This window comes from Ictidomys tridecemlineatus, chromosome 2 (assembly GCF_052094955.1).
Source record: "Ictidomys tridecemlineatus isolate mIctTri1 chromosome 2, mIctTri1.hap1, whole genome shotgun sequence".
Taxonomy (NCBI): Eukaryota; Metazoa; Chordata; class Mammalia; order Rodentia; family Sciuridae; genus Ictidomys; species Ictidomys tridecemlineatus.
In genome coordinates, this window is record NC_135478.1 from 202,092,178 (window position 1) to 202,105,991 (window position 13,814).

General features: G+C 36.7%; 1 protein-coding gene across 10 annotated transcripts in view; it reads right to left on the reverse strand.

The window, feature by feature from the left end:
- Positions 1-1,549: 1,549 nt before the first annotated feature.
- Akap9 (A-kinase anchoring protein 9) overlaps positions 1,550-13,814 on the reverse strand; it is a 127,291-nt gene continuing 115,026 nt past the window's right edge. For 7 of the 10 annotated variants that reach the window (XM_021732781.3, XM_078040439.1, XM_078040440.1 and 4 more), the window contains 10 exons: positions 12,699-13,364; positions 12,276-12,460; positions 11,863-11,968; positions 9,841-10,023; positions 8,563-8,757; positions 7,419-7,648; positions 5,063-5,148; positions 3,865-3,994; positions 3,211-3,350; positions 1,550-2,101 (listed from right to left, as the gene is read on the reverse strand). In XM_021732781.3, the coding sequence (XP_021588456.2) occupies positions 2,064-2,101; positions 3,211-3,350; positions 3,865-3,994; positions 5,063-5,148; positions 7,419-7,648; positions 8,563-8,757; positions 9,841-10,023; positions 11,863-11,968; positions 12,276-12,460; positions 12,699-13,364 (1,959 nt within the window). In that variant the 3' untranslated portion in view covers positions 1,550-2,063. The remainder of the gene's footprint in view (positions 2,102-3,210; positions 3,351-3,864; positions 3,995-5,062; positions 5,149-7,418; positions 7,649-8,562; positions 8,758-9,840; positions 10,024-11,862; positions 11,969-12,275; positions 12,461-12,698; positions 13,365-13,814) is intronic. The other 3 variants (XM_078040437.1, XM_078040443.1, XM_078040442.1) reach the window with 3 other exon arrangements.

Here is a 13,814-nt window from a genome sequence, read left to right on the forward strand (position 1 = left end):
GATCTGGGCAGCTGGGATTATAGGTGGCTTATAGTACACTTTAATGTTTTAATATGTACTATATCACAACTTGAAAAGTTTAGTAATTATTTGTGTATAATTGGTTTTCTTTGGAATCATATGTATATATATATATATATGCCTATATTGTCTTTAAAAGCATTCTGAAAATCAGGATTGATAGCTTTGGCAGACGGCTAAAGAGATCCATGTCGGTGCTCCTGTCAGTGGTCAGGAGCTGGGATTAACTATGTGATAAGCATGAGTTGGTGGGTCAGGGTAGAGCTCAGTGGTAGAGCACTTTGCCTAGCATGTGTGAGGCACTGGGTTTGATTCTTAGCACCTCATATAAATATGTAAAATAAAGGTCCATTGACAACTTAAAAAAGAAAAAAGTTAAGAACCCTAGGCAAAGCTGCTCTGTTAGTGAAGTTTGATTTCAGTTTTGCTTTATGGTGTTATGGCTTGAAACTAGGGCCTTGTGTATGCTAGGGAAGCACTACGGATTTAGTTTTTAAACTACAGACTATTGAGAATCATGAGTAGTGTGACTGCATTGGCCTAATATAAGGAGGCTTAATGGTCAACAGTTGGAGAGAACTGCTGTTGCTAAGTACTTGTCCATCTGCTCTTTTTTAAATTTTTAAAAATTTATTCTGATTTGTTATACAGGATGGCAGAATGCAATTCATTTTATATTACGCATGTAGAACACAATTTTTCAAGACACTGGTTATACACAAAGTATTTTCACACCATTCATGTCTTATACATGTACTTAGGGTAATGATGTCTAACTCATTCCACCATCATTCCTATCCCTCTCTTGCTCCCTCCTCTCTTTTCCCCTCCCTCCCCTTATGTCCATCTGCTTTTGTCATGTGTCTACAACAAAATAGTCCTGAATGGCAATCATTTTAGCTTCTGGTTCTTACCCACAACTCTCCCCTTCCACTAGCTTTAGGATACTTTTGCTATGTTTAGAAATCCTCATACTGAAGCCCAGCTGCTAATATTGAAACTTCCAAGAATGTACAACTCGTTACTATGCTTATTTGTGTTGATCTAAATCATAGGACATCAAAATCCTCCAGACATTAGCAAAAAATACAATTCCTGTTTTAGTGAGTTGCCATGTTATTGGAACAGTCTAGATAAAGAAACAACATCTGTGACAGCTTCCCAGTCTGAATTGTGTTGGGCAGCAGGAATTCTGTTTGATTCTGCTGAAATCTAACTAATAAATTTAGATTATTTGAGCTAAATGATTTTTGTGTCATAGTGGGCCACAGATTGTAAAGACATACCATTAGATACATGTAACACCAAATGTAATTGAATAAATATGGCTTTTAAGAAATATTATCCTTAGATATAAGTTGATGGAAAGGCAGAGGGAAAACCTTCATACAAAACCCTAATATCCAATTATATAAGGACAACTTTCTGTTTGAATCCTAAGGTCTTGCATATTTAAGATAAGTAATTTATGAGGATATGCACCAGGAACTATATGGCTCAGTTAAAAATGAAGAAGTTTCAAATACAGTGTGGTGAAAATGGTGAAGTCATTTTTATTTTCAGTGCTTTGACAAAATATCCCATAAAATTCAAAACTTCTACCATTATACAAAAATAGGTGTCTACAAGTGATATCTTCTGTCTTCATCACCAGTAGCAAATATATTAAGCAGAAACATGTAATTTCAGTAGCCTTAAATGAAAAGTGCAGGACACCATAAGCTACACATTCAGCAGTATCATATCGGCAAAAGTTTGATCTTTTCACCCATTTGATAAATACACAAGGTTTATAATTTAATTATTTAAATTAACATTCCGCAAATATACACGTAATTTAGTGATTATTGTGCATGAATACATACACAATGCTTGTATGTACAAATTCCAGTTTGTTTTCATGTGCAAGAGATCTGATACAATCATAAGCTGTGTTTGTTTTGGTCCCATTAAATATTCACAATATAAAAGCAGAAAAGAATCTTCGATTTACAAAAGAGAATTTGTTTAAAATCACTTCAACTTTTGATGTTTTTAAAGTATTATCTTCTCATACCACTATGAAATGTAGTAGTTGAACCTGTAAGAGAAAAACAAGACATTTTGCATGATTTTAAATTAGATTGTTCTATATAAATTAGCTGGTATAGATAACAAAAAGATTACAATTAACTCTCCATCAGAAAAAATGCCCTTTGTTCCTTAAACGTCTTATTCATAGTTCAACTGATTTTTAAAGAGATTTTGACTATACTTACAAGTCATCAAGAGTGGTTCTAAAGCAAGGAATCAAGAATCATGCTAATATAAAGTGTTCTAAAGGTTGAAGTTCTATATATTTTTAGTATATCCTAAAAAATATTTTGGTCTTCAGATTCTGGGTCTTGTGAAATTTGGATGCTTAAAACAAAACAAACCTTTAACCAACAAACAGACTTCAACTATAATAATGAGAGTTTCCTAGTACTACATGTTACTTGTGTTAAACACATGAATTTTTTGAATGAATGAATGAAGAGATAACTACTAACTCAATCTGATATTAGTCCACAGAGTTTGTGGGACTAGTAGGAAAAGAGAATCATTAATAAAAGTTAAAAAAAAAAACTGTAAAAGTAGACTGAATACAATTCAAACTAAAATGATTCAAAATCTCTGGATCAGAAGTGAACTAAAGGAAGACAGAGAAAAGAAGTTTTCTCATAATGAATAGAGAATCCACTTCTGTTATCAAGTATGACACTTCAGGTATATTTTTGAGGAAAGAAAATTAGTAATTTTTTTTTTTTTTGATCACTCTTAAAAGCACCAGGCAGTAGTAGGGATAATGGTTGTACTAAGTGATCAATCCTCTTCCTCACCAGTATCTGTATGCCTCACCACTTTCTACCATGCATTACCTCAGAGCACCTTCCCACATTAGTCTTCAATCATGTATTTTCTATGAGCAATCTACTGAATGAAGAGGTAGTAGGGGAATTATTTGGGGGTGGGCAGGATTTGAGGTGATAAATCATGTCTTGAGTACTCTAAAGTTAGTTGCGATGCTGGTTACACAGTTTAAGCTTTACCTAACTTGGTAAGTGAAGTAGATTTTATTCTAAACAATGAGGGTTAAGGAGTTTCAAAATGAGGAGAGCTGTGGGTCTAGCACTATGGCACTACCAATAAGTGGTTAAACTTAAGCACCTGTCTGTACAGTTCCAAGTCTTCTTTGTAGTGCCTCTAGCCGAGTGATATAATCTGCCAGGGCTCTATCAGGGTCATAATTTTGAAGGTGAGAGCACGCCGTGGAACCAGGATTTAAATCAGCTAGGGTGCCTGGAGACCTAAGGATTAAAAGCAATGTACATGAACCAAATTACCCAGAAACAATGCAATCACATCACACACCTGCATCCTCCCCTACCCCGGAAGGCAGGCCACGTACATATTATATGATCTATATCCCCCATGCTTCTAAGTTTGGGATGGGAAAGAAATTGGTCTTCAATAAATTCAAAGAAGCTAGGGCTTCATGAAAATGCCAAGTATAAAACCTGTCAGTTTGTCAGTAAATGTTGGATATGTAAAAATGCATCTGTCATGCAGACTAACATTTTCTCTAACGGCCAGGGACTTATCAATTTTAATCAACACTTTTTCCAATGTCTAACTATGGCATATAGTAAGCAACATTTGATCAGCTCTGTTTCCGTTAACCTTAGAAACCATTTACAAATTTAAAACTTAGCTTTGATTCTGGGCCATAGGTTAAACAAATTACAACTAAAGATGTTCATCTGCCAAAGTCCTATCAGTGTCCATCTTTCTCTGTTAGATATTAATACATTTAATTCTTACCTATTTTGAAATGGTAAAAGGCACCTAGGAGAATCCAGATCTGATCTTGAGCGGTATGTTGTATGTCTTGGTTCTCCATCTAGATCTAGTTCACCAGAAGAATGATAAAATGGGTCAGTCTTTTCAGCACCTTAATGTAATGCAAGATGTTAAGATAACAAAGCAAAACACAACAAAAACTAAAAACCAAGCCCTTGAACATTTCTACAAAACAGTATTATACCATGTGTATATAGTGTATTATACCATGCTGTCTTACTTATAATAATAATTTTCAATTATTCTTGCTAAAGAAGAGAACAGTACAGATAAAACTTAAGCTTTCAATATTGTTATTGAAATTGAGTATTTCTGGTATCTGAACTATGCTTCAAAGAAAAACTACTGAACTGGAGTATTTTATTTCTAAAAGACCTCAATCTTAGGGTTTCTGAATGTGTTATCATTTGGGGGAAAAGATAATGTGGAAAAGAAAAATTAGACTAATGTAACCAGATCCTTTATGACTCCACTCTCCTTTTATAGGAAAAAAAATTGAAATCAAGATTTGCTAATTTTTGGTATGACACAGATAAAAATTTCTCAGTGCAAGCATTTATATTTCAAAATACTTTCATGGAAATTTCCCTTTTCTCTGTACTCTGTGCTCTCCCGCTTTTGACCTCATCCTTATATCCCAAATGTTCAAGCCCTAATGTTCTTTCTACTTCATTCTAGGTGTAGAGAGAAGGAATTTTAACTGTTCTTATTTTTATACAACGTAGTAGTAAACTCAAATCATTTGAGTATTATTAGATCATGAAAACTTCAAACCATAACTGTTTTACATGACTAATAGCTATTCTCTCTTGAACCCAGAGCCTTAAGTGCCCCTACTGGGCAGCACTACTGGGTAATCTGGGGCAAATACCATGTGTTTTCCAGTGCTCAATTTTTCATCTGTAAAGTGAGAATAATAGTAATTGTGATTACATCAGATTGGCAGAATATATGAAAAAAGCAGGGCTTAGTATAGACCAGCGCCCATAAAAATCAGCAATTCTTATTCTCTTTAAAACAATGAAGTCCCTAGCCTTGTTAGTTATAAGCTCCTTTATCTTTGGAAAACACTGGCTCCAGAATTTGCTATTTGGAAGATATTACATTTTTAATAATTTTAGAGGGCTGTAAATGTAGAAATATGCTATTTTGACTTTACCTGGATTCAGTTCAAAGCCATCCCTGTTAACATTGGTGGAACCAGAACCTGTGACTTGCTGCCACCGTTGAACCAAAATTTTCATTCTAAAAAAAAGATTCCAAGATAAGACATCAGAGCATATCTATAAAGATCATAAAATATACCTTCTACAAAAATCATTTAAATATGAGCACAGATCAGATTTCAACAATCACAATTTCCTAATCCAAAACTATGTACATGCACCTGGGTTGATGGCAAAATTAACTGGAACAGAAGAACACAGTTGTAAGCTCCCCTCACCTCATTTCCAAGGGGAAACAGAGGTCTTTGGTGTTGCCAGAATCAGGTTCTAGCTTTACGGATTAATGAGACCGGAAGAGATGGAGGGCAAAAAATACACACAGAAAGAAAGTAGCCGCAGGAAATAGAATAGTGGATGATAGGTAGATGAGAGGAAAAAAGAATAAAAGGACCCATAAGAGGGAGCTGGGAAAGCTGGAGGATGGGTGAGGCCATGTGACCAGGAACAAAAAACAATGCTGGCTTTAAATGAATGGGGGTATTAATGTCATCATACAGCTGCATTAGGTTTACTGCTGCGTGGCCCATCTTGGCTTAGAGAGCTTTCTGGAGTGCCAGGGCTCTGTCAGGATCATAATTCTGAAGGTGAAAGCACATTGTGGAACCAGTCTGTTTCAAGACTCAATTTTAAGAGAGTCAAAATATAAGTCTCCCCAAATTCCTCTAATCAAAATGACTGGCTAACTCCTGAGACTTCACATGAGTGTCTCCTCTAAGTTCTGAGTATATGGCCCTTCCCCAACAGAAAGTGAGCTGTCTTTGGATTTCAGGCAGGTATTACATCTTTTTCATCAATGTATCTGCCAGTGATTACCCTTTGTTTGCCAGACACATGGTGATGTTGGGAATGAGAAGTGGGAAAGGAGAAACTGGAGTGTGAGACTACAATAAGTAGAAGAGGCAGGCACGGTGGAAGACCTGATCTGCTTTTAGAGAGCCAGCATGGGTGCAATAGAGAGACCAGGCTAATTGTCCCTACTGGGTTTATAACCCCTCCTTGTCCTGTTTTTCTCATTTGTGAACTGACATTTGGAACTAAGGAAACTCAAGTTTAAAAACACAGAAACAAAAGCAAAACTCACATTTTTCAGAAGAAGAAAAAAAAAAAAAAGCAAAATCCTTTGAAGAAGCATCAAATGTGACCTGGCAAGAACTACTTTAAGAAACAAAATTCCTTTGGGACTCTGCTGAGTTTCAGAGAAATAAAAAGGAGGGTACACATGGAGAAGCTTAAGTGTCTGAGTGATCTTTTTAAAATTTATTTTATTTTTTTAGTGGTGCTAGGGATCAAACCCAGTGCCTCACACATGCTAGCCAAGCGCCCTACCACTGAGCCTCAGCCCCAGCCCCTGATTATCTTATCTACTAGTTAAGAGGACAATAGTGGTTCATGACTACAAGGTAGTTTCAACCACATATGGAATGAATGCCAAAGTTCCTAGCTTGTAACTACTAGGAAAAGAGTGACAAAAGCACTAGCAGAATCCCTGAAGGCCAACCTTGGACCTGAATGCAGAGGTAGACCAGGGCTTTCCAGAGTTGGGTAAAAAACAGGTTATTTTAGTAGGAAAGGAAGACAGATGTATGCCGGCATGAGGTGTGATTTTTCAAAAAAAAAAAGCTTTTCCTTTTTATGATCTCTCTTATGTCTATGTATGTATAAGCTAGTTCATGGGTCTATTCAAATTAAAAAATGACAATTGGACTGGATGTGCCAGCTTGAGTCACCAGCTGCATGTACCTAAGAAGGCCCTTTCCAAAGGGTATATTTACACAGTACAGAATAAAGAGTCCTTGCTAAAAGGATGAAAACCCAGAGAGAAATTTATATTTTAGGGATGGCAAAGAAATCCTATACAAACTTTTTTTTTTTTTTTTTTAAAAGAGAGAGTGAGAGAGGAGAGAGAGAGAGAGAGAATTTTTAATATTTATTTTTTAGTTCTTGGCAGACACAACATCTTTGTTGGTATGTGGTGCTGAGGATCGAACCTGGGCCGCACGCATGCCAGGCGAGCGCGCTACCGCTTGAGCCACATCCCCAGCCCATATACAAACTTTTTTTTTTTTTCCTCCCTATGGTACTGGAGATTAAATCCAGAACTGCTTTACCACTGAGCCATATCCCCAACCTCTTTTGCTTTTTATTTTGACATAGTGTCTCAATAGGTTGCTGAGACTGGCCTCAAACTTGCAATGCTCCTGCCTTAGCCTTCTGAGTAGCTAGAATTACAGGACAAATATCCCTTTAGAGGGTCTCTGAATAAAATCAATTTTCTTTCAAGAACTTTACCGTGAAATTGCAATGGACACTCTGACAGCTGAACGAAATCTGGATAAACCCTTTGGGCGGCTGATGAACTCCAGATTGGTGAAGGCTGGCTGACCCCCCATCCGGGCAAGCAGCGTTATGGTTGCATCCTCGCATTCTTGGAATTCGCCCAATAATTGCAGCAGGTATTTCTTCTGATAAATGAGAGCTTTTCGAAAACTTTCTGCCCTCAAGTATTTACCATAAGTCCTCTACATTTAAAGAAGGGAAGAACATAAAGTCATTATTAAGAAGTCATTCAAATTGTTCTCTAGGGGATGATTATTACCTAGATTAAAAAAAAAAAGCAGTTGTAGGATGGCAGGTACTGTTTTTAGCTTCATCAGCAAAGTTGAAGGTTAATGTAACTTTAACCATTATAACTTTGCCACTTTGTATGGTGTGTAAATACTAACCTTATAGTTATGGTTTTAGTTTGAGTTTTAGCCCCTGTTCATGATATTATTGTAAATATTTTTGTCCTCCTATTATCATTTGTGTTTTCTTATGTATAGAGCTATCTTTTTCATCTGAGAATTAAAATTTTCATGGAGCTATTTTATTATTGTGGTCACTCATCTATTTAGTTTTTTAAATAAGCCAATTATTCTGTTACTGTATAAGTCATAAATTTATGTTTACTCCATAATCAGAATAAATATTCCCAATACTTTTCTTTCTCTTTATTTTGGATTTTACATTAAGTGATTATGGTAGTTTTACTACTATATTAATCTCTACACATTAAAGAGGCTACTCCAAGGGCTTCCCATCTTAGGGCACAATGTTCTTACACTGACAGTAGCAGTATGTTTGTGAGGAATTGAAAAGACAACAGTACTATTTGTCTATTGAGATAGAAACTGTGGGCGGAAGGACAACCAGCTCTGGGTGTTGACACCATGACAATTAATTGAGCTTAACCTGTTACCAGTCCTCCCAGAAGAGGCATGCCTCTTCACAAACCTTCTGTGACATGCTAGAGACCTTGCAATCACAACACACTGAATGGCCTCCGGAGACAACCTGAGCGCCACCCACATTTCTTTAGTCTGTTTGGGTAAGGGCAGAGAGATGAAAAAAGGCAAAAATGGAGGACTATCATTAGAAGGAAAATGTCACCTACCTTTACATTTTCAGAATCAGTGTTCAGATTCTGAAGTAAAGTGTCATTTCTCAGTTCAGCTTTCAGTTTATATACTTCAGCTTCCGTTTTTTTTAAGGTTTTCTGAAGAGCTAATTTTTCTCTGTTCCATGTTTCTTTTTCAGAAGCAATAATGGCTTCAAGGTTGGCATCACCACAGAATAAAAACCTAGAAGACTGAAGAGACAACAGCCTACTTATATAATTTCCTGCCCTTGTTGGTGGTACCAGGGCTTGAACCTAGAGGCACTCTACCACTTTAATCATGTCCCTAGCCCTTTATATTTTGTTTTGAGACAGGGTCTAAGATGCTGAGGATGGCCTCAAACTTGTAATCCTCTTGCCTCAGTCTCTGAATTACTAGCATTATAGGTGTGTGCCACTGTGCCCAACTACTTACATAAAGAACACATCTCTGAAGAAAAAGCTGAATTAAAGATATTAAAAGTATCCCTATCATGGATATCTAGTCTTAGTTTTCATCCTCAAAGTCAATCTCAGCTGGCATTAAAAAATATTTACTAACTCCAAGTATATGGTCATTTTGCTGAGTAGATTAGCTTTACCCCTAAAGGTCCTTGGTGAAAGCCTAGCCACAGAAAAGGTTTATCAGATTTAGCAGAGCTTTTACTAAAAATGTTGAGAGAGTTAAGAGATGGACACAGGGGTCCAAATGTGGAGCCCTTACTAGAGAAGTGTAGATAAAAAAGAAAAAAAATAACCCAGTAGGAAGAAGGGAAGTGGTTTCCTATGGAAGCCATGAAGAGATGTTATCATCCATTTGACTGTATGCTTGTCTTACCGTTTCTTCCTATTTTTATACTGGGTAATTATAGAAACCAGCAATTTATTCTGTAGGTTTAAAAAAAAATGGAAATATTTAAATTCCCAGAGTGGTTTATCAAACTGAAATATATAATTTCAAAGCATCTTCCACTTGAGTCATAAACACAGTAAGTGGTAAATAATGAAGACAACAGTGAGGATTCACGTTTGAACATTTCTCTACACATGTCTGCTGACAGTCAATACTGTATCTGTCTTTGGACATTCATAGACATAGATTGGATTATGACTTCAGGTCAGTGTTCTCAGAGTCTGGTACAGAGACGGCTCCCTCAACAAAATAATAGCTATTAATATTACAGTCATCCCTATAAAAATTTCCACAGATCCTCCTACACATCTGACCTGATGCTTTTACATTCAAAATTAGATAGCAGAAATTGTAACTTGGCACTACTTCTGAAAATGACGTACATAATCTCCACCAGTTCCTGTCTGTTGACAGCGCCTCAACTGCTCTTCCATCTTCATGACCACATTCCTCAAATTATTCTTTTCTTCAGTCAGTTGGCTGATATATCCTGTCAGTTCAGTATTTTGTCTGAGTAGTCTTTTAGTCAATGAACACCCAGAAGTACCTGGTAATACTAAGGTAGGCTGAAAAAATAAAATGGATGTAAGATCACACAAGCACAAATATATGTGAAAGTGTGTCGAGGCACTGAAAGCAACAGATTTCACAAACTGTTGCTTGGTTAAATCATAGAAATTTAGCAAGCAAGAAAAAAATCTAGTAAACAGAAGGAAAGGCACATATAAAAGCTCAAACGTTTATGCAAGAGTATATTGCTTTTAGGGAGTTGTAAATTGCTTGGTAAGGCTAGAGAGTAAAAGCTGCTTCACTTATGAATAACAGACATAAATGAGGGCAATGGAGAGTCTTTGTGAGCCATGAAAGGCTTTCAGCAGGAGCTTGCCACAAAGTTCCTTTGGTAGCTATGTGCACAGTAAAGTAAATTAGGGTAGACACAATATCCAAGTGTTAGGCGAACTCCTCATGAGAGAGAGAGAGAGAGAGAAAGAGAGACAGACAGAGAGAGAGACAGAGAGAGAAGAAGGAGGAGGAGGAGGAAGATGGGGAGGGGTGGGGGAGGGGGGAGGAGGAAGGGAGGGAGGGAGGGAGAGAAGTTTTTAATATTTATTTTTTAGTTTTCAGTGGACACAACATCTTTATTTTATTTTATTTTTATGTGGTGCTGAGGATTGAACCCAGCGCCCCGCGCTTCATGCGCATTATCCCTTGAGCCACATCCCCAGCCCTGGGTAAATGGGATGGATATTTAAGGAGGTAGAAGACATAGAACTTAGTGACTGCTTAGATGTACAGGTCAAGGGTGAAGGAAAACAGTGCATGGTGACTTGGGTTTTATACTGGGTGATGCCATGACCAGAAAGGGGGTCTAGGGCATGAGGATAAAGGAAGATGATGTTCAATTTGGAATGTGCCTGGGAATTTCCTAAGACACTATTGGGTATATTTCTTCTTCTTTTTTTAATATTTATTTTTTAGTTGTAGTTGGACACAATACCTTTGTTTTATTATTTTTATGTGGTGCTGAGGATTGAACACAGGGCCTTGCACAGCACTAGGCAAGTGCTCCTCTACTGAGCCACAACCCCAGCCCTGGGGTATACTTCTTAAAGAAAAGGTGTTAATAATGAAATGGACTTGAGTCCAGGTCAAAGGTCTATAATGGAGCTACTGTCTACTTGACAATAATCTTCATGAGGGTAAGATTTCTGTCAAATTTGTTCATTGTATCCCTAAGACTTAGTATACATGGCATATAGTAGGTGCTCAATATAAAATATATTATCACTTGGTAAGTCTAGTGAGCACTCAGGCTATGGGAATGATAAACATGAATAGATAAAAACATGAAAAATGACAGAAGAGGAACGTATGAAAGAAACCGATAAAGAAGCAGATGAAAAAATACTGACATAAAAGGCAAGAAAAGAGAAGGGTTCAAGAAGGTGGAAGACACTGAAAATGTCAAATTCTACAAAGTCAAGAAAGAAAGGGAGTGAGGAGATTTACCAGATTAGTCACTTGTGAAGACACTGGTAGGATTCTGCAAGTGGTTTTATGGAGTGGTGAGGGTACATCTCAGACTGCTCTTTCAAAAAGCCTGGTCTCTTAAAAAGAGGCCAATGTAACTTGGCAAATGTTATATTTAAAATTTAATAAAAGATCAAAATGCTTATATAGCATATACTGCCAGTTTCAAATGATTCATATATATATTTTTAAGATGTTGATAGACCTTTATTTTATTCATTCATTTACATGCTGTGTTGAGAATTGAACCTAGTGTCTTACATATGCCAGACAAGCTCACTACAACTGAGCCACAACTTCAGCCCCATGATTCATAATTTCTATTAAATCTTTGCTGTTTATATTTTACAAAGAGTTTTAATTAAAAGTCTTACCTCTTCACCTGGTTGGTGAGTTAATTTCTGTAGTTGTAAAGTAATTTCATCAATAGTTTCCTGTGCCCAAATGAAAGCTTCATCATCTGCTGTTTCAAACTGTAGTCTTCAAAGAAAAGACAAAGTCAATACAGACCTCCTCAGGGATGTTACTAACACAAACACCACAGATTAGGGGACACACTGCTTTGCTTATCACTTGTTCCTTAGGCTAAGTGTTCTCTTTTCCTGGGTTAAGCGTTAAGGTATTTTCAGACATATGGGCTATTTTTAAAGAATGATGTTTCCTAATGTAAATATGCATCATCTTTAAAATTTTAATTCTCTACTCTTGGCTACCTATTCATAAGGGACAGAGTCTACCTAGCCTGTCTAAGAATGCCATTTCTGAAGATAAGGCAGAAAAGTCTAACCTATTATAGGCTTTCTGGCCTAGATGGTGCAGTTTCGAAGCAACCACTTGAAGTTTTTGTCTCAGCATTTCTACTTCAGTTTCTCCACCATTCACCTCAGGGTAATCATATTCTTTCTCCTCTCCTGTTTTCTGGTGAATAACCCACTTTCTTGTTCTTTCGCTGGTTAAGCTCCAGGTGGTTGGCTGGTGATTTTGGATAAAACAAAACAATAATTATAAACATATAGTGTTTCATATTCTTTCTTAAAATGGAGCACAATTATTGTTTATATTCCAAATAAGGTTTATAGAATTAATTTTGAATAATTTTCACTTAACTATTTAAATACTTTAATCAATATCAAAAGTTTTTGCTCAAATGACAAGTAACTTGCTCAAATAACTTAAAATATATTTAAAAAGAAACAAAGTGTCAATTTACCTCATTAAGATTCTGATACAGAATTCGTCTACTTCGTTTTTCTTCTCTTTCTACTTCTTGCGTCTGAAATTCCAGCATAATTCCCTGCAATCGCTTTCCTTCAAGGTCTAACTTATAAACTTGTTGCCTCTTCTTCTCCAGCTGGCGCTGAAGATCTTCAACTTTGGACTGGAGCTCACGCATTTTTTTCTGCCCCTCAGTATTGGCCTCCTGTTCTGTCTGCAATGTCTTCCTGTGAACCTGTCTATCTTTTTCCATTTGCTGTCTCATTTGCAAAGAATCCAGTTTGTATTTTTCAGTTTCATTTAACAACTCTACTATACGACGGTGTTTTTCCTCCAGCTGTTTCTGTAGCTCTATAAGAAGGTCATCTGAGGGTAATGATGACCGAAGCTGCCCACTACTGTCACTGCTATGTAGCTGTGCATGGAACTGCCGTTCCCTATCTAGAATACTACTCATTTCTTGAATTCGAATTTTTTCAGACTCAAGAAGTACTTGAAGCTCTAAGTTTCGGCCTTGTACTTCTGATAATTGGGCATCATATAGCATTCTCTGTGATTCTGTTTTCTGCTGTGATTCATATAGTAGTTGTCTCTGCTCTTCCAAAAGTAGGTTTAGTTGAATATTTCTCTGTTTTTGATCCTCAAGTGAAAATTTCAAGTCCTTGTGAGAGAAAAATCAAATAACTTGATTCATTAAAAATGTGTTGTAGTGGCTGGGAATGTAGCTCAGAGGTGGAATACTTGCCTTGCATATACAAGGCTCTGGGTTTGATCCCCAGCATCCCCTACCCACCCCCCCCAAAAATAAAAAGCTTTGTAAGTACATGATTACACCTTTATTAATATTAAATTGGTAGTATTTGGTAATAGAAAATACAACTTTTGTTCAGTTTATTAAATTTTCTCTCGTTTGTGGAAGCTAGAGAGACAGGAGGAGAGGGGGCAGGGGGGAAGGAATCTCATGAAAACAGAAAGAAGACCAGTAGAAGAAAGGCATCAAGATGGAGAGAGAAAGGGAGGCTGTGGAGAAATACTGGGGAATGAAATCTAATCAATTATGCTCTGTTCATGTACATTTATAACACAATGAATCTCACTTTTACATACAATT